Source organism: Zea mays, chromosome 9, assembly GCF_902167145.1.
Source record: "Zea mays cultivar B73 chromosome 9, Zm-B73-REFERENCE-NAM-5.0, whole genome shotgun sequence".
NCBI classification, from domain to species: Eukaryota; Viridiplantae; Streptophyta; class Magnoliopsida; order Poales; family Poaceae; genus Zea; species Zea mays.
Window position 1 is genome coordinate 92,391,151 of NC_050104.1, and position 20,941 is coordinate 92,412,091.

General features: G+C 42.7%; 1 protein-coding gene across 3 annotated transcripts; it reads left to right on the forward strand.

The window, feature by feature from the left end:
• Positions 1-1,605: 1,605 nt before the first annotated feature.
• Positions 1,606-4,742, forward strand: LOC542581 (elongation factor 1-alpha). Of its 3 annotated transcripts, none has more exons than NM_001112117.2 (3): positions 1,606-1,739; positions 2,348-2,832; positions 3,589-4,742. In NM_001112117.2, the coding sequence occupies exons 2-3, from the start codon at positions 2,371-2,373 to the stop codon at positions 4,468-4,470; spliced, it is 1,344 nt and encodes a 447-aa protein (NP_001105587.1). In that variant the 5' UTR covers positions 1,606-1,739; positions 2,348-2,370; the 3' UTR covers positions 4,471-4,742. The 3 variants fall into 3 exon arrangements, with proteins under 3 accessions (NP_001105587.1, XP_020399436.1, XP_020399437.1); XM_020543847.2 differs by having other exon boundaries at positions 1,610-1,788; positions 3,589-4,733; XM_020543848.2 differs by having other exon boundaries at positions 1,610-1,739; positions 2,369-2,832; positions 3,589-4,733.
• The last annotated feature ends 16,199 nt before the right edge of the window (positions 4,743-20,941 follow it).

The following is a 20,941-nucleotide window of genomic DNA, read 5'->3' on the forward strand; positions in this document are numbered from 1 at the left end:
TAAAAGGCATCACCCCCATAAGCGAGAGGGAAAAGACACATTCCTATATATTCTCTTAGTTTGTCCGCTGTTGTCTAGAAACATCATGTAATGAGGCTGGGAAACGATCCCACGGAGTGCTCCCGTGTCCGTCGCCTCGGTTCGGCAGAGGCCAGCAACCGCGGCACCTGGTCCACAGCAGCAGCCACCACGACTCGCTAGGGCTAGGCCGACCTAGATGATATGCAGTGAGCTGATGGGAGGGATGGGCGAGCAAGAATTGGTACAGTAACCGGGAGACGATCTTGATTTATTCCTTATGTCATGAATTCCTTTTTATTTACACCCACACTTTCTAACTTTCGTACAATGATTCGTATATTTAAAACAAGGCTAACTTATGTTCTCATGCTTTACGAACCCTGGCATATGTCGCAAAAAATCCTTACCTAAAGAACTAACTCTGCAGCCTCTTCAAGCTCTAGATTTCAATTCTTATGGCCTAAGAAGTGTTTTTTTATTTCATAATATAAGCTTTCACAACAATCTAATTCTTGGAGTCAGATTCTATAAATACCCAACATTTACTAACCTACATTTTTTTTTCAATTGGTGCCATGACCATCACATAATGTTGATGAGCTATTCCCTCCAAGTTGCTGATTGCATGTGGATTACCATGCATGGCTATTTGCTATTTGGTTGTCTCGACCTTTCTTAGGATCTATTGGATGTAATACATATTATCATTATTTAGCTAATATTTGCTAACTACTACCTAGCAGAGTGGATAGTAGGTTGTGGTGTTTATATCCATAACTAATGGGTTAATTAATAATTGGAGAGTAATGTTCCTGTTAGCCCCCATTGTTTGGGTAGATAGTAAGATAATGGGGATTTAGAAACAATCTAAAGTTTATTACAATCTGTTATCTAGACCTATTTATATCCATAGAGCTAAAGTTTAGCAGATTGCTACATCCTCATTATTAGTTTGGAGCCAAACATGTCCTGATTGTATAATTTAAATGTTTATAGGAGTAACCAATTTGTTTTAGCTTTGCTATTTTACGAGTGTCAAGATGCTTAACTATTTCATACTTGCTTTGTAGGAATGTTCGATGCCGACAACATCTTGCTCTACCAGAAGGTACCAGCTCCAAATCAAGAACCAAAATTTAGGAAAAATACGAACTGCAACCTTATCCGTCATCTTTAGTAATTCATGTGTTTATCTTATTTGCACCAAGAACTATGCTGGAGGCTATAAAACTATGAATGTTATTTGTGACATGTAAATAATACTAGCTTGTACATGCATCTAAATGCATATAAGAAACACAATGCACCTTTTGTTTGCATTCCATGTAAATTATAAATTAAATCCAAACATTGAAAAATTACAAAACACACACACACAACACTATGCGCGCATGGGCGCGCGCAAGACACTAGTACATAATAATAACGATATTGTTCGCTTCGGATTAAATTAAACCAAGCGAGTATGCGTGCATGTGTACGTCGGATGCTTTGTTTGTTCATTTGTGGCCCGTGAAGTAATATTTGGGCCCAATAGCCCATTCATCCATGTCCTAACCCTAGGGCGCGTTCCTTATAAAACCTATCTCCATTCTGTTCTCACTCTCAGACACCAGACGCAGTCGGCTGCCGCAGACTGGTAGTAGCCGGCGCGCCGTCACCGTATCCTCAGATCAGAGGCGAGCAGAAACCACACCACTCTACTGACGCCCGACGAGGTACACTTCCGCGCGCGCGCTTCTCTTCCTTCTTTTTTCGCTCGACGAGGTACTCTGCTTCACGCGCGGGCGCGCTTCTCTTCCTTCTCTTTTCGCTCTGCCTTGAGCCTGTTCGTTTGATGCCCAGATCTACTAGGTTTGTCGATCGTCGTTATGTGTGATGAGCTGAGCCGATTCATGCACTGTATTTTTAATTAAGTGTTTTTTTCCTCCGCCGCTACCTTTATTGTCTATGTATGAACTTGCAGCTTACAACTGGTTATTGAGCCATAAATTGTAACTGAGTTTCCGAGATCTATAATATTACGTGGCTGAGGCGCTTCATCTCTGTTTTGTTTGTATGACAGTAGGAGTACTAATCCAAGTTTAGCTTCCGCTTCTTCATCTACCTTTAGTATGTATTTCGTATATAAATACGATTGCAGTTTGCAACTGATTCTCGGCCATAGATGATTACCGTTGCGTTGTTCATCGGGTCTAGTTTCGGATCTCTGATGTTGTGTGGGTGGGGTACTTCGACTTGGGTTTTCCTGCCCTTTGTTTGATTACTGGTTTATTGACATATATTTATCTATTGACTTTTTATCTGCTATGTTTGATGTAAGCAGCAGTGTAACATTTTCCTTCAGCCATGGGTAAGGAGAAGACTCACATCAACATTGTGGTCATTGGCCATGTCGACTCTGGCAAGTCGACCACCACTGGCCACCTGATCTACAAGCTTGGAGGTATTGACAAGCGAGTGATTGAGAGGTTCGAGAAAGAGGCTGCCGAGATGAACAAGCGGTCATTCAAGTATGCGTGGGTGCTTGACAAGCTCAAGGCTGAGCGTGAGAGAGGTATTACAATTGATATTGCCCTGTGGAAGTTCGAGACCACCAAGTACTACTGCACTGTTATTGATGCCCCGGGACACCGTGACTTCATCAAGAATATGATCACTGGCACTTCCCAAGCTGACTGTGCTGTTCTTATCATTGACTCAACCACTGGTGGTTTTGAGGCTGGTATCTCCAAGGATGGCCAGACCCGTGAGCATGCTCTCCTTGCTTTCACACTTGGTGTGAAGCAGATGATTTGCTGCTGCAACAAGGTATGATTCCAGGAATTTCTATTTATTCTGGTTCATGAACTGAGATGCCTGTAAATGTATTTCAATAGTCTAGCAATATTTATCTTCTCTCAGTATTACTGCCTTCAAGTTGAAAATACTGCATTTGTGCTGTGATTGAATAGCTAATGTTAGTTGTATGCTAGTTTTGACAAAGTGAAACACTGATTGCTTGCATTTTAAAGGCCATCTGCTTCCTACATGTTTATGTATGATAGCAATCCATCTTTATTACTTCGCAAGTTAACATCTTTATTACCTCGCAAATTGGCATAATATAATATGGTTTTCCAGGATTTTTTCCCAATAGGTGATGTGTATTTATGATTTCACCTGTTTTTAGTTTTTTTTGTAGTTGGAGTACTTGCAATGTGTATGTGCTGAAAGCACAAGGAATTGCATAATTAACTGTTATTATATGATTGCAATTTGGTACTTATTTTACTTTGTCAATTAGTAGGATTTGTTGGCATGCACCTGATGAGCTCTGTATTTCTGTATACTTGCTTTAGGTTTTTATACAGCCTGCACTTGTTAGCATGAATAAATTTTGGAAATATGGTTTTCTGAATGGGGATTATTGTTGTTGACACCCCAAGAAATTTCATGCCATAAAAACAAGTGTATTGGGCCAGTTAGTTTTAATTAGTATGTTATTGCATTTTTAATGTTTGCTTGCTGTTAAGGTTGCTAGTTTCATTGAACTAATCGTATTGTTTGGGTTTTGCTGTTTTACAGATGGATGCTACTACACCCAAGTATTCAAAGGCCCGTTATGATGAGATTGTGAAGGAAGTCTCTTCCTACCTGAAGAAGGTTGGATACAACCCTGATAAGATCCACTTCGTTCCAATCTCTGGTTTTGAAGGTGACAACATGATTGAGAGGTCCACCAACCTTGACTGGTACAAGGGCCCAACCCTACTTGAGGCTCTGGACTTGATCAATGAGCCAAAGAGGCCTTCAGACAAGCCCCTGCGTCTCCCCCTTCAGGATGTGTACAAGATTGGTGGTATTGGAACTGTCCCTGTTGGACGTGTTGAGACTGGTGTCATTAAGCCTGGTATGGTTGTTACTTTTGGGCCTACTGGTCTTACTACTGAGGTTAAGTCCGTTGAGATGCACCATGAGGCTCTCCAGGAGGCCCTTCCCGGTGACAATGTTGGCTTCAACGTGAAGAATGTTGCTGTGAAGGATCTGAAGCGTGGGTATGTGGCCTCCAACTCCAAGGATGACCCTGCCAAGGAGGCTGCTAGCTTTACCTCCCAGGTCATCATCATGAACCACCCTGGCCAGATTGGCAATGGCTATGCCCCAGTTCTGGACTGCCACACCTCACACATTGCTGTCAAGTTTGCTGAGCTCGTTACCAAGATTGATAGGCGATCCGGCAAGGAGCTGGAGAAGGAGCCCAAATTTCTCAAGAACGGTGATGCTGGTATGGTGAAGATGGTTCCCACTAAGCCCATGGTGGTGGAGACCTTTTCTCAGTATCCTCCTCTTGGTCGATTTGCTGTCCGTGACATGAGGCAAACGGTGGCTGTCGGAGTCATCAAGAGTGTGGAGAAGAAGGACCCAACTGGAGCCAAGGTGACGAAGGCTGCTGCCAAGAAGAAATGATCTATCTGTCTGGTGCTGTGCTTGCTTGTTGGTTACCTCGTGGAAGCTTAAAATATCTCGTCTTGTTGACATCCTTGCAGTTGTCGCGTGAACAAGTAATCTATGATGGCAATGTTTGCCTGGTCATGAAGTATTATTACTTTCGTTGAAACCGTGATGCTATTAAGACTTAATTTTTTTATGGAACATCGAATGTAAGGCATACATGGTTATGAGTTTTGTACTACCCTTTGCAGTGTGTTCCTGTTTACCTTTTGTGCTGATGATTCGCTTGTCTTTGTGTCTTCAAGTTAATCTTGCACTTAACTGTTTTTAATATGCCAGATCGTTTCAAAAGATTTGAAATTTGGATTCTTCCGAAACGTTTTTTTGATAATAATGTAGTCCTGAAAACATGATTTTGATTCTTCAGAAACTATTTTTGATAAATAATGTAGTCCTGACAACATGGTCAATTTTACGCTTTTAGTTATCAATGCATTTTTCATGATTTCCGAAAGTTCCGCTCCAACCTTTTCGAAATGCCAGCATTTGAGTTGTTTTTTTTTCTACTTTTTCCGATAGCCTGAAGTCTAATTTAGTTGCAAAAACATAAATGTGGAGTAACTAGAGCTGTGTCTAAGGGGTAAGTGTAAAAATTGCCAAGAGCCCTTTTTGAAGAAGGAATGTTTCATGCTCTACGATGGAGGCGAAGGAACATCTCTACGTTGATCAGATAGCGGTCGTCTCCTCCAGATTCGCTGTGCTTCGAAGATCCGCGATCGATTCCTGCTCCACTCAAGGTCACCTCCACTCGAGTTCTCAAGCCTATCCTCTTCCTCTCCCTGTCTCTCACCTTTCCTCTTCCCTGCAAGATGGATCTGCCGGCGGTGGCTGCCATGGTGAGGTCATCTCCCTCATACGACCGTGGCTGCTACAACACAAGCTCGGGTGCTCCGTCGCCTAAGGAGATCCCGCTGCCAGGCGCCCGCCCGCCATTCATCCATGGTGGTTCGGCCGCCGGGGAACGCCGCCCGCCATTCATCCATGGTGGTTTGGCCACCGGGGAACGCCGCCCGTTTCGCAATACTTTCTGCTGGTGTATTCAGTTCAGTTTATGCACATTCTGCTGGTATATTCAGTTCAGTTTGACAGTTTCTATGCCAATACTTTCTGTTCTGTTCAGTTCTAGCATCACTGGTGTATTCAGTTCAATTTTTATGCCAATAGTTTCTGTTCAGTTAAGTTCTAGCTTCACTGAACTGGTGTATTCAGTTCAGTTTTTATGCCAATAATTTCTGTTTGGTTCAGTTCTAGCATCACTGAGCTGGTGTATTCAGTTCAGTTTATTTGGTGTATGCTGAAAAGGAACTCTGTCAGATAGCATACGTTTATATTCTTGTTCAGATCAGTTCAGTTTAATTGCTAGTGCATGCGTTTCCTTTACAGTGGAATGGATGTTTTTTTTTTCATTTCATTTCTAGTGCATACGTAGTGTGAAAGTGCTTTGCTTTTCTTTTCTAGTGGATGCGTTTCTTTTTAGTGTGAAATTGGACTGCTTTGGAAGAGCTAATCTGTACCTTACTTGGTGAATGGTCACCATATCCCACAAGAAACCTGAACATTTGATCAAGCGTTTTTATGTTGGATCCAAGCAATCTGAACCTTATTTGATCAAGCGATTTTTTACAAGAAATCTGAACTGTGCGATTTTTATCTAAACACACGTTTGTATACAAAATTATGTGCACATTTGATCAAGCGTAATTCCATACAAGAAATCTGGATGTATGTATTAAGATACCAGACTTAGATAGACCCTATTTTAACAAGCTGTATCTAGGTTGTATCTTATATCTAGAGAACCACAAAACTGTATCTAGATTGTACATGCTCTAAAGGTATATAAGGGAGATCATTTCTAACAATATCTAATATTTATTCTTCCAATATTGCTATAATGGGCTCTTTCCACAGCTCTAAAGTCCCATAAAACATACCCAACTTCAATAGCTCCTTATTTGATCTTAAAAATAATCCACCTAAGAGTAACTAAAAAAAACACTAAAAATTTATTTCCCAAAACATTTTATTAAGGCGGCTGTTGTATTAAAATCTTTAAAAAAGATGAACCCATATCAGATTGCTAATAAATAATTCCTAATATTTTTGAAACAACTAATATGGGCCAGAGGGAACGTAACTGGGTCGGCTGCCAGGACTTCCTGTGTGCTTGCGTGCTCAAGTCCGTGAAACATTAGGTGCTACGCCGGTTGTTGGACACTTGCATGACGCGCAGCGGGGTCGACGGAGGCGCCTAGGTCGGAGCAGGAACTGCCGCGCGAGCTGGAGAGATTGGGACTTGGGAGACTATCTAGGACGTGTAAATTTTCATGACGGCAGGTTATAGATGTGGGACGCTAATGATACAGGAGAAGAAGAGAGAACTGTTGGACGACTAAAAGTGTGTTTTCTTCAATAAAACACTTTTGGGGTTGGTTTAGGGATTTTTTTGGAGATGCTTTAAGCTCTATTTCTCCTGATTCTGCTCCTTCGTTTGGTGTTGACAGGAGTGTATTAGCAGTAGCACAACATTTATGTTTCTATTTCTATCGCCGGCCAGACCAACTACTCTGTCCTTGCGTACGGTTTGACTCAGAGACCGGACGGTCCGTGCGTGCGCAAAATCAGTTAGAGTTTCGAGTTTTTTGTAAGATTTGTTAGCTAAATCTGCGGGATTAACTCGGGAAACGATTTGTAACGGATCCAGACCTCCTCTTTATATAGATGAAGATCTACGGCCTATTGAAACCCCCTACAATCGATCCAATCAAATCTATTTATCAGTTTTACCTTATTTGCCTGGTTTTAGGAGTAGAAGTAATTTAGCCTTAGATTTAGATCTAGTTTAGTCTTCCACAACAATCTCTCTTCGACTCTACGCCGATTAGAGGAGCACCGGGCGACCTACCAACCCAGAGCGGCCTTGGAACTCTCCCCCTCGACAGGATCTCTCCCAGGGCGATTTGGGCGCCAAAAAGTGTGTTGGCGCAGATCTAGGCACCAAACACTGGAAAGAACCACCTGACGGTGCTCTCTGCGGAGACGCGGACGGTCCACGGCACAAGGATGGAAGGTCTGCGACCTGGGCACAGGAGCAGATCCTCCTGTGCACGCTTCCGGACGGTCCGTGCCTAGGGCTTGATGATCCGCGATAGCGCAGAGGGTCTTCTTCTCCGCAAACAACCCTGAACTCGCCCCGGGAGAGATCCCGTCGAGGGGGAGAGTTCCAAGGCGTCACTCTGGGTCGTTAGGCTGCCCGGTGCTCCTCTAATCGGCATAGAGTCGAAGAGAGATTGTTATGGAAGACTAAACTAGAGCTAAACCTAAGGCTAAATTACTCCTATTCCTAGAACGAGGCAAATAAGGTAAAACTAATAAATAAATTTGATTGGATCGGTTGTAGGGGTTTCAATCGGTCGCATCCCTTCATCTATATAAAGCGGAGGTCTGGACCCATTACAAGTCGTTTCCCGATTTAATCCTACAGATTTAGCTAACAAATACTGTAAAAAACTCGGTACCCTAACTGATTCTGCGCACACGCGGATCGTCCGGACTGCGGACCGCCCGACCTCGGGACCGGACCGTCCGCAAGGACCTTTTCTGTGCTCAACACTCTCTCCGGTGTACTATTAGTTGTCATTTTAGACAAGGTTTGAGTCAAACTTATAAAATTTTGAATACAAATGACCATTTTATTATTTAATTTTGAAACTTAATGTTTATATGCACGAATTTGTCTTAACAAATACTTTTATAAAAGTATAAATGTTTTAAGAGTTTATTTATATTTTAACAAAAAACATCAGTCAAAGTTATATTTTAGAGACTATGTTGCTATACTAAACAATAACTAATAGAAAACCCGAGGAAGTATTAAGTATTTCTTTTTGTCTTGTGTTGGCCAACAAGGTCAGGAGGCAGCAGGAGCATCAACCAACCGGCTGGAAACACTGCAGCCATAACGGCTTAAAAGCTTAAACGTACGAGATGGCTGTTCACGGATTGGAGCGTTGATTTTGGGACATCAAATAAATTGGGAGCACACATTAGGAGCTGTCGGAGATAGTGTTTTCTGCTATTCTCTCAAATAAGGTTTTAGGAGTATTGATTGGGAGTTATTGGAGATGCTCTAAAAGAAAAAAAAGATAAGATACGATACGTATGAAACATATTTAACATGATTTTCTAAGTCTAAAATACTATTTCACCGATACAACCTATATAAATGAGTCATGTATTGAGAGGTTTGTGAATAAGATACTATGCTTAAATACAAGAGCGGACCTAGCCCAAAATATAAGTGGGGGCCTAAGTATGATTGGTGGCCTTGATAGAGGGTTACTAACAAATAGGCCTTTGTAATTACAGTAAATGAGTTAAAGGGTACATTAAACCAAAAAAATTGAGTGGGGGCGTCCCCCGCTCACTCTAACGTCGGTCCGTCCGCCCCTGCTTAAATTGTGTTGTATGAATATGCTTTTACAATGTATTTACTGTTTAGAGAACCATAACATAGTATCTCGGTTTGTGTATATCCTTAAAGGGTAAAATTTCAACCATTTTAGCTAAGATTGACTAAACTTTAATGGTAACATATGTATTCTAAGAATGATTAGAGTTATTAGAAAATAGTCAAACAGAGTAGAAGAAATTGTACTCAGCCGTAGACAGTGATCTAATAAATAGAATTTAATAATCATATCTGATGAATATAATTTAATAACCACATATTCTTCTTGACACATATTTTGCTCAGTGCTGCATGCATAGTGAAAGAGAAACATCAAAAGCATATCACTGCATATCATACTAGCAAGATCTTGGCGGTACCGACCGTGTTGGGGCTGTGACCGGTCGATATCGCCTGTCGTGCTGCTACCACAGTCGGTAGCGGCCATGGGTTGCCACGTGGCATGATCTAATCAGTTTGTTCTATTTTTGAATTATTTTTTTAAATCTGGAACATGGTCTATAAATAGAGGAGAATTGCTTGAGCTCATTCACATAGCCCTCACTTCAAATTTCACTACCACCTCATCATTCTCCTCTCACACTCGTTTCATTCCAATCAAGCGTTGTAATGATGTCTTCATCCAGCTTCGACATCGACATGACAAAAAAAGAGTTGTTCGAGTTGTCACAACTAAGTATAATGCAGCAGACGATGGATCTTACCTCTGAGTCTTCCACGTTGAGCAGGTGAGCGAGGCAACGTTGGATATACATCTGCCATGACCATGAAGCTGCCCACGGTTGGTTGATGCGACGCTTCACCAACCCATGCGTCTATCCTCCGCTCTACTTTCGTCGAAGGTACCACATACGAAGGAGCCTCTTCCTTCACATCTTGGAGAGGCTGGGTGAGCACTCCCCCACTTGACTCTTTGAACCGATGCAATCAACCACAATAGTTTCCCCCCACCAGAAGTGCACAACTGCCGCTTGCGTAAGGTAGCGTTGCCCACTCCATCAATGAGTACATCAAAATAGAGAAAAGTTCTACCTTAGAGTATCTCGAACGTTTCTATACATGTGTTATTGCTTGTTTCGGGGGTGGAGTACATGTGTCATTCCACTACTGAAGACTTTAGGCGTCTATTAGCTAAGGAAGAGGAAATGGGATTTCCTTGTATGATAGGGAGTATAGATTGCATGCATTGGAAATGGAAAAATTGTCCCATTGGATGGATAGGGAATTCACAAGAGGGGATATTGGATCCTTGACCATCAAGCTCGAGCAATTGCCTCATATGACTTGTGGATCTGTCATACCTTTTGGGGTGGGAGGATCGGACAATGATGTGAACATGCTCAACCACTCACTGATGTGCTTAAGGGTGAAGCACCAAACACAAACTTCATGGTGAATGGCCACGAGTACAACTAGAAGTACTACCTTGCTGATGACAACTACCCTTGGTACCCAGTGTTCATGAAGACTATTCCGCTCCCACAGACTTCAAAGCAGTGGTTGTTCGCTGCGTGCTAGGAAGGGGCACATAAGGACGTGGATAGAACATTTGCATGCTCAAGGCTCCATTTCATATTCCTGCAACCCTAGGTTGCTCTTTCTCCTAACAGGTGCTTAGTGCGATCATGCGTTCATGTATCATTCTGCATAGTATGATTACTAAAAATGAGCGTGGAGGATCATACAACGTGGATGACTATAAGACAATCGAGTCCTATTTGTAGCACCGATCGTCACCCCACAAGCACCGATGGGCTTTGCGGCCATCCTACAACGAGAGGCTGCACTCCATGCAAACCTGGTGCATGATAAACTCAAAAATAATTTAATAGAGCATATGAGATCTGCACCATGATAATTAGATTTTATTTTTATGGGTTTTGTATTTTTATTTTTTCAAGTAATGTTAGTTTTATTTTTAATGCATAGTGTAATTTTTATTTTAGTTGGACCTATGTATTTAGTAATTTTCTTTGAGTTATGCAATTTTAATTTTCTTTATGAGATAAATACTTTTAATTTATTTAAGTGTTTAATTATTTTTTGTTTCAATGAACCATTGCATTTCATTTGCAATAAAAATCTATAAAAGAAAACCTGACGTGATGCTGATGTGGTACATTGAAAGTTAGGTAGACAAAAGCTGACACTGGTAGATACATACCTGTCGATAGTGAGGTGATGGTAGATATAGCAAAACAGAGCTAGAATCAGTATGACTAATGAGCTATTAAGGATGGATCCAATGGCACTATTGACCGATCTGTATCTACCATCATGAGCTTGTATCTATCATAACACTCCAGTCAATGGCGGAGCCAGCTCGGAACCAAAGGCTGGGCACTCACACAGAACGCGAGCAACATTGAGAAGCAAGAGTAAAATATAACACCATAACCATTGTGAAGCTTGAGCTCCATGGATACGACGATAGTGGCCACGAGATCAAATCAGGAAAAAATAAAAAATCCTGTGACCCTGTCTAGAACCCTACGGAGTCTAACAGTACTAAATTGATGCTCGTTTCCCTCATGCTGTGAAGTTTATATAGTTATATACTCGATCAAAAGAACAAAGCAATATGGTTACATGGATTTTCAAATGGGCACTCCCACGCCTACCTCCAGCTCCACACAAAGGACACACAACCATGCCTTTCCTCCACACACCATGTGCCAAGAGGCTACAACCATTATGCTCGCCTCCACGCCCACCCGTAGGTGCCTAATCTGCCTAATTCTCCTAGATGCTTGTTGGCGTCGGCTGCCGACAAAACACGCAGCTCGATGGCGATCGACAACACAGGAATCACGCCTATGGCGTCGCCCAATCCTCTAACACACGCGAACATAGGAGAATGGCGCTGCCTAGCATTACAACCTTTTTGGTTTAATTTGTTCCTCTTATATACTAGTGTTTACATGGTCTGATCGTCATGATCCCCTCTCCATGTGTGCTCATGCTGCATTGTGCCCGCCTAAAGCGGGAAGACGTTTCATGCACGACATGGCAATGACCACTCATGGCCACACCGTGAACGCAACACAGTTCTGGCTTCAACACCGCTCATTCTCACATGTAGTGTTGGGGACCTTCGGCGTCCGAAGGTCCTCAAAAACAGGATTTAACAGTATTCCTGCAGTACAATGTGTAAACAGGTATCCTCGGACTAAAGTCGGCATTGCAGTGGACCGGAATAATACGAAGGTTGACTCAGAGCCGAAGGTGCGAGCAGAAAAGCTTCGGCGCGGCAGCAAAGAGTGGAACCGACTTAAAGATGAAAAGGCTATTCAGACCTCAATAGACTACTATAGAGTTATTATCAAATGTAAAGGGCATGAATGTAATTTTGTAAGGGCTGTGTCCCGTGTCTATAAATAGGTGAACAGTATCCCCGTACTGTTCACGCTGACTTGGCATTCGCTTTTTGCGTCACACTTGTACTGTCATTTCCTTCCGATTGAAGGTACACTTGTAGTTCAATAATATTTTTGTTTATGCTCAATAATAATAAGTGATTGTTCATGTTTTCTTTTACATTCTTTATATTTCATCCTTCGTCATTGTTTGATGAATTTATGAAGGTATGACCTTCATAACCTTTGTCCGCAAGCCATTAAATCCTAAGGGAAATAATGCTTCGGAGGACGAAGGATATTAACGATTAACATTTTCTATGTTGCCTTGTTCTTAACTCTTAGCACTTGAGAACAAGTCCCCAACATTGGCGCCCACCTCCGGTGAACTCACTTCCATTTCTTGAGCTTTTCAACACCTTCGGCAAGCATCACCTTCGTCATGCCGCCGAAGAAGGCTTCAGCACCAGGGGCTGGCACGCTGCAGCCGCTGGACCCCAATCAAGACGTCCTTTCTCTTAGAGAGGCACGAAGCCAGAAGAGGAAGGCTACCAGTCCAACACTTCCGGAGGATGATCTAGATCAGGAGATTCAAAATCTGGAAATCCTTCAGCAGCAGGTTCAACGCAAGAAGGAGAAGATGGCCAGACTAGCTGAACTACAGAGGCAGATAGACGAAGCCTCTGAAGAAGTTCGTCATCTTGCTCAGGATGAGCAACACCGAAGGCCTCAGCATCAAGACCTTCATCAGGAGGGCTTTCCTAACGAAGATGACTGGTATGACAATTTCCATCATGGGAATTTTGTTTTTGATGATGCTTCTCCCCTGTCCGCTGAGCTGCAGGCTACACCTTGGCTTCCGTCCTACAAGCCGCCTCAGCTCCCCGTATTTGATGGCCACTCAGATCCGAAGTAGTTTTTGATGAGCTACGAAGCAACAGTGTCTTCGTATGGTGGCAATGCTTCAGTCATGGCCAAATCTTTCGTTATGGCTGTCAGAAGTGTTGCTCAAACCTGGTATTCCTCCCTTCGACCAGGAACGATCACTTCATGGCAGAAGCTGAAGGATTTGTTGTTAACCAGCTTTCAAGGATTTCAGACGAAGCCGGTCACTGCTCAGGCTCTGTTCCAGTGCACTCAGGATCACGAAGAATACCTTCAGGCATATGTCCGAAGGTTCTTGCGTCTAAGGGCACAGGCACCAACGGTGCCCAATGAAATTGTCATCGAGGCCATGATCAAGGGGCTTCGGCCAGGTCCGTCAGCTCAGTACTTCGCCAGGAAGCCTCCTCAAACTTTGGAGAAGCTTCTCCAGAAAATGGATGAATACATTCGGGCCGACAATGATTTTCGCCAAAGAAGGGAGGAGGCTTTCAGGTTTTCTGAAATGACCAGGGGCTTCGGAGGGAGGTTTTACCCGAGGCATGTGAGATCAATTCACAATTCTACACAAAATGATGACAGAGGAAGCCAACAGCAAAGGCCACAATGCTCCTCACAGGCTTCTGGACAACAGCAAAGCTCTTTCCGACCTCCAGCTCCAAGAGGCAGAGGCGCCAGGGGCTTCGGAGGAAGATTTGGCGACCAACCGAGAAGAATCTTTTGCTTATTCTGCGGTGAGAACAAAGGCCATACTACCAGGATGTGCCACGTTACTATTCAGAAGCAAAAGGAAATAGCTGAAGCAGCAGCACAACAGGCTCAGCCGAAGCAGGTCATGCATACAGCTTCGTATCATTCGCCCTACATCCCAGAATATGTGGGTAATCATCCTGCAGTTTCTGTTGCTTCGGCGAGTCAGCCTCAAGCTTCCTGGCAACAGCCTCCACCTCCACCTCCGTTGCAACAAGGCCAGCAGCCAGAAGGGAGCCAGTATACTCCACACCAGAGGGACTTCAGAGAGCAGTCCGAAGCTCGTACAGTCAATAGCACTGTGCCAGAGTCAAAGCACATCTATTGACAAATATCCTACCTTAATAGCAATCTTTTTCATTCAGTTTTATTTTCTGTAATAAAGGACATTGTTTAGGTTTCGTGTAATTAGTTTCGTTAATTTCTACAAAAAATATGTTGTTTTCTCCACAGACTTAAATTGATCGAAATTCAAAGACTTGTGATAATAAGAAGGACCTTCGAACTATCAAAAATTCTTCGAAGCAACAAAAAGTCGTTCTAACGAACGCAGAGTAAGTTTGACGAAGTCACAAAAAGCCGCTCCGAAGGGAGCGCAGTGTAAGTTTTCTGCTCCAAAGTCGTTCCAAAAGGAATGCAGAGCATACAGCGAAAAGTCAACGCTGATACCGTCTAAGTAAAAGGCGAAGAAGCTCCAAAGACGTTCCTAAGGGAATGCAGAGCTTACAGCGAAAAGTCAACGCTGATTCCGCTGAAGTAAAAGGCGAAGAAGCTCCTAAGGGAGGCTTATAGCGAAAAGACAACGCTGATTCACAAAAAGATTATGTGTTTTATCGCGCAGATATGCGTGTACCTTCGGAATATCACCTTACATAGCATAACATCATCACATCATCTTTGCATAACATAAGCATCATACATCATACTGCATGTGGCATAAGAAAGAAATATGATATCAATCTTCGGGAAAACGCTTTGAAAAAGGGGCAAATCATGCCAAGTCACAAGGAGCAACAATATTGATTTCTGAAGAATAGCCTTGAAGCATGTTTCTACAAAGCTTCAACACTCTTTCAGGATACTTCGGATATTGTTGTAATTAATGGTAATTCTTCTTCACGAAGCATGAAAAGAAGGGAAGGTGTTTTTTCGCCAGACTCAAAAACGGTACGTGTGTAAAGTTTCATGCATCGTAAAGAATTGAGTAACAAAAATAGATATATTACATTCGGGATTACAAAATGTTGCACTATATTACATTTCAGAAGTTTTTTACAAAAATGTTCAATCCTCTCTCAAAACGACTTCTGCAGCCTCATTCAGGAGCCGATTGACGACTTCGTCCATAATATCTTCGGCCATCTTTTTAATTTCGTCGTCCCCCTTCGGCTGAGGGTCCGAAGGCGCTTTAGTCGGATCTGAAGCAGGACACGGCTACATTGTTATTACAAATCGCAAACAGAGCTTAACAGCCTAAAGATTACAACACGATAAAAACTATTATTTAGTACCTAATTGACCTTCGGCTTCTGCGCTCTTGTTAGCAGCCTCAGCTACTTCTCTAGCATCGTGAATGCCCTTTTCACTTCTTCGAATAATTTCTCCGGCCATTTCTCGGCCACCATTATCCCAGATATCAGTAAAAAACTTTCCACCAATTATACTAGCTTCGGCCGAAGGATCTTTTGTATCTTCAAAACACAAAGCACCTTCGGACTGTGCTAAAATTTTAATATGTTCGCAGCCCTTCTTCTCTAAAATGGTGGCAATCCCTCTGGCGCCAGAGAAGGCACATATATCTCCTCGGCTATTTAAAATTTCTTCGAAGGCTTCAGCTTCGTGGTCAATCCATTCAATGACGCCTTCGGGATTGCCTCTCGAAAAGTTTTCCTCACTTGAGAATGCGCCGACCTTGGTGAAGCTAGCCTTTAATTTTTTAACACAATCTATAGATTTGTTGTAGCATCTCTTTTTGGACGAACGAAGCTCTTCAACAGTCACTTCTAGGTGATCTGCCCATTGATCGCTGAGTTCACGCTTTGTTTCTTCAAGTATACGTTCTTCTTTGGCTCTGGCCAGTTGTTTCCGAAGGTCTTCAATTTCGCGTTTCTGAGCTTCAGCTTGACTTTTAAAAGCAGCTTCGTCCTCCTTTATTTTATCTATCAAAGAGTATAATATTTTGTCTTTTTCGAGACCTTCGTTCCTCAGTTCAATTACTTCGGAACGAAGGTTGCTCAGGGCTATAGTACAACCTTCGTCTTCAGCATCTTTCTGTGCCCTGAGGGCATTGCTAAGTATCAGGCCCTGCAAAAAGAAATATGTATGCGTCATCAGGTTTTAACAAACGAAAAATTTTGGACTCAACGGAAAAATACAAGGATTTCATATATCGTACCTTTAAGCTATTGTAAGCCAGGCTGTCGGCCAAATCGTTCTTCGACAGCACTGAGAGCCCGTCTTCTAAAGTCGGGAATCCGAAGCTCTTGCTCATCTCCCGGCAGACGGAAATTTCCTTGCTGTCGGGAAGACAATACAAGAAGTCTTCTTCTCCACTGCCATTAAATATTAACGCCCCCTTTGGATATTTCAGTTTTTGGGCATAATGCTGGGCCTCTTGTTCTTCTTTTTCTGATAATTTTTTCCCCGAAGCATGACGGAAAATATAATCACGAATTTTAGGGGATGCTTCGGGGGCAACAATACCGGATTCTTCAGCAAAAGTTGGCTTTGTTATTTTTTCTGCCTCACTTTTCAAGGGTTTTCCCTTTACGGGCTCTGAGGGCCCAGCTTCGGCTTCAGCCTCTGGCTCTGGAATTTTAGAACCAGAAGTTTCAACTGTTGTTTCAGGAGTAACAACAGCCTTCTTCGGAGGTGTGCTCGAAGATTTGATCGTTTCTAGTACATCTAGCACATTAGCCATTCTCTTTCTCTTCGGAGTTACAGCTGGCACTTTTTCATTTTTTGTTGTCCCAATGATTGCTGTAGGACTCAAAACTTCTGATGTTTTAGAGCCCTCAGTTGCTTCTTTAACCTCTTCCATTTTTTCTGTGAATGGCGCTTCGGCCTTCTCTTTCGTTTCCGGTAACAAAATCTTTGATTGCTCCAATTCTGTCTTTGTTGGCACTTCGGCCGTCTCTGCGACTGCTGGCAGCAAAGTTGGCTCGGCTGGTTTTTCAGCTTCGGCGGCCGAAGAAGTTTCTCCGGTAAACTCAGGCACCGAAGCTGGTTCAATATAGCGCGGCCGATGCGTAAGAACCTTTATTTTCTTCCTTTTCGGTTCCGGCTCGCTAGGAGCAGCTGCAGTTTCTTCCTTTGCAGAGGTTGTGTTTTTTCTCTTCTGCCTTCGGGTGGGATAGCAATAGTCAGGGTACACAAACCCGATGGCATCAAATACCCGATTCAGCCTTTTCTTTTTTCGGCCTCCGAAGGCTGCTGACATTGCAGTATCTTCGGCCTTCGAGTAGGTCCCAAGCAGCTCATCACTTAAATTGTCAATGCTTTTCAACCACTCATCATCTGGCTCAATAAATTTATCTCCAAACTTAAAAGTGTACTTAAACCTGATAAGTCCACCTTCGTCGGCCTCTTTAATGGTTTCTTGTGGCATTTCCCATTTCTCCGCAAGCGGCCACACCCTGAAGGCGATATGCTCTTGTACTAAGTCTCTTGTTCCTATAAAAGAACAGACAATGCCGAAGGCCCTCTGGCATTCTTCGGCAGCTTCATTTATTTCAACCTTCGGCCTGCGAAGGCCGAAGCTTTGCCAAATAGGGCGCATAATTATACCCTTGATATCTTCTCGTGCTTTCAGATCATTTTTTACATAAAACCATTCTGTCATCCAGCCGCTAGGCCACCTCTTCCGAAAAGTTGGCACGAGGCAGCTTGACCCAGACCGAGAAACAAAACTGTAGCAGCCAAAGTTATTGTGATACTGTTCCTTACCCCAAGGTGTTGTCTCGTATGATAATTCGTGCATATTGCAGAAACTTTTTGCATCAGGCGTCAGGCCTTGGCTTCGCACGGGCCACACGAAGATATTCAGCCTTATGATTGCCTCGGGGGTAAGTTGGTGAAGATAGACTTCAAAGATCTTCAGCACCTCCACGACGAAGCTGCTCAAGGGCAATCGCAGCCCAGCCTTCAAAAAGCTTCGGAACACTACGACTTCATTCTCTTCGGGGTGTGGACAAGTCTTCTCCCCTTCGTCGGCCCTCACAACGGACAGATCCCGGAAATACCTTCCTCTCATGTTAACAAGATGATTCTCTTTGATAGTTGATCTACCATAAACTGAATGGCTTGGTCGCCAGGGGCGATCTTCGGAATCTTCGCCACCGCTGTCCACATCATAACTTTCACTGTCACCAGTATCTTCAGACAGCCCTTCCAGAATCTCCTTGGTGATTTTTTCTGTGTTGGTCTTCGACATCGCTATAAGAAACCCTAAGTTCTTCTCTTCATCAAGACTCAGCTTCATCTCAGCAGCAGCTTTCTTAGCAGCTTCAGACATCTTCGGAAACACTAAAAAAAAACTGTTTTCAAAGCCGAAGCTTCAAAGCTAAAAGCTTAGCAAATCACAGTGCACAAGAGCTAAAAATTGAGTGAGCGAGGGTGGTTGGCCAGAAAGCGTGCAGAATGAGTTTGCGGTATGGCCGTATTTATACGCTCGGTGCGTTGAAAGCTGAAAGACCCCACTTGTCATTGAATGTTGCTATTCTAGCAAAGGGAAGGTGTTTTTTCGGACCTTCGGCGTAAAGCCTTCGTCCATATCGCAATCTAAATTTATTATTTCGAACAAATTAATATTGCGAGGGGCTACTATTGGGGACCTTCGGCGTCCGAAGGTCCTCAAAAACAGGATTTAACAGTATTCCTGCAGTACAATGTGTAAACAGGTATCCTCGGACTAAAGTCGGCATTGCAGTGGACCGGAATAATACGAAGGTTGACTCAGAGCCGAAGGTGCGAGCAGAAAAGCTTCGGCGCGACAGCAAAGAGTGGAACCGACTTAAAGATGAAAAGGCTATTCAGACCTCAATAGACTACTATAGAGTTATTATCAAATGTAAAGGGCATGAATGTAATTTTGTAAGGGCTGTGTCCCGTGTCTATAAATAGGTGAACAGTATCCCCGTACTGTTCACGCTGACTTGGCATTCGCTTTTTGCGTCACACTTGTACTGTCATTTCCTTCCGATTGAAGGTACACTTGTAGTTCAATAATATTTTTGTTTATGCTCAATAATAATAAGTGATTGTTCATGTTTTCTTTTACATTCTTTATATTTCATCCTTCGTCATTGTTTGATGAATTTATGAAGGTATGACCTTCATAACCTTCGTCCGCAAGCCATTAAATCCTAAGGGAAATAATGCTTCGGAGGACGAAGGATATTAACGATTAACATTTTCTATGTTGCCTTGTTCTTAACTCTTAGCACTTGAGAACAAGTCCCCAACATGTAGTTAGCTAAAAATAGCTAAGAAAACATGCTCTACCAAATTACATGAATGAGAATGCAAATCATGCACAAGATTAACTAACAAATCACCCTAACCCCGTTGGACATCGATCACTCCTAGCTGCTGCCTTAGCTCGATGAACCTGACCTTGCCAAGTGCCTTTGTGAGGATATCATCTAATTGATTCTGTGTGTTCACATGGTTGATGTCAATACTACCTTTGTCAACACATTCTCTAACAAAATGGTATCTTGTATCTATGTGCTTTCTTCGTTCATGATGAAGTAGATATTTACTTAGTGCTATGGCAGACTTGTTGCCAACTAGGAGATTAACTTTTGGAGCCTGAATACTAAGCAATTCACTCAATAGACGACAGAGCCAAGTTGCATTTTTGCAATGTACTCAGCCTCACATAATGAAAGAGCAACTACCCTTTGCTTCTGTGACACTCATGTGACCAAATTCATACCAACAAAGAAGATCGAGCCACTAGTACTTTTCCTGTCATCTATGTTACCAGCCAAGTCATTGTCACTGAAGGCAAGTAATATGGGTTCAGAGGTTCCAGATCTCGTGTATCTGCAACCATATTTAATGTTTGAGCAATATATCAAAGTATCTACTTAACTGCTGTCCAGTGGCTTGCCCTTGGTGTCTCCATGTATCTACTCATGACACCTACTGCAAAAGCAATATCTAGCCTTGTGTTCACCAGATATCTCAAGCTCCCAAGCACACTCTTTTACTTTGTTGCATCGACAAGGGGAGACTTACCTTCCTTGCTCAGTTTCAACTTGTTCTCCATTGAAACATGATAGGGATTGCACCCCTTCATTCCAACTTGCTCAAGAATCTTCAAAGCATAAGAACTCTAACATAAGGTTGTCTCTCTCTCTCATTCTAGTCTACACGAATTCCTAGGTAATATGTGAGTAGACCTAGGTCACTCATACTAAAACTTTTCATCATTTGCTTTTTGAATGCATCTATACTATCTTGACTTGGTCCTGTGATAATTAAATCATCAACATACACACCCACCAACAGAAAGTTGCCATTATTATCCGATCGCCTATACACTGCATGCTCAAGTGGGGTTTTTACAAATCCAAGTTTCAACATCTCCTTATCAAGTCTTGCATTACAAGCCCTAGGTGCCCGACACAGCCCATATAAAGCTTTCTTCGGTTTGAGCACCTTTCCATTCCCTTTTTCTACAACAATTCCTGGAGCTTGTTGAACATATACCTCCTCAACCAAGTCTCCATTGAGAAATGCCGATTTGACATCCATGTGATGCACCTTCCAACCACTTCTAGCTGCCAGAGCTATTATCAGCAACCTTACTGTCTCAATACGGGTTACAAGCACAAACACCTCTTCAAAGTCCACCCCTCATGTTGAGCATATTCTTTTGCTACTAACCTAGCCTTGTGCTTGATCACACTGCCTTTTGGATCTTTCTTCACATTGAAGACCTACTTGAGGCTTACAACAC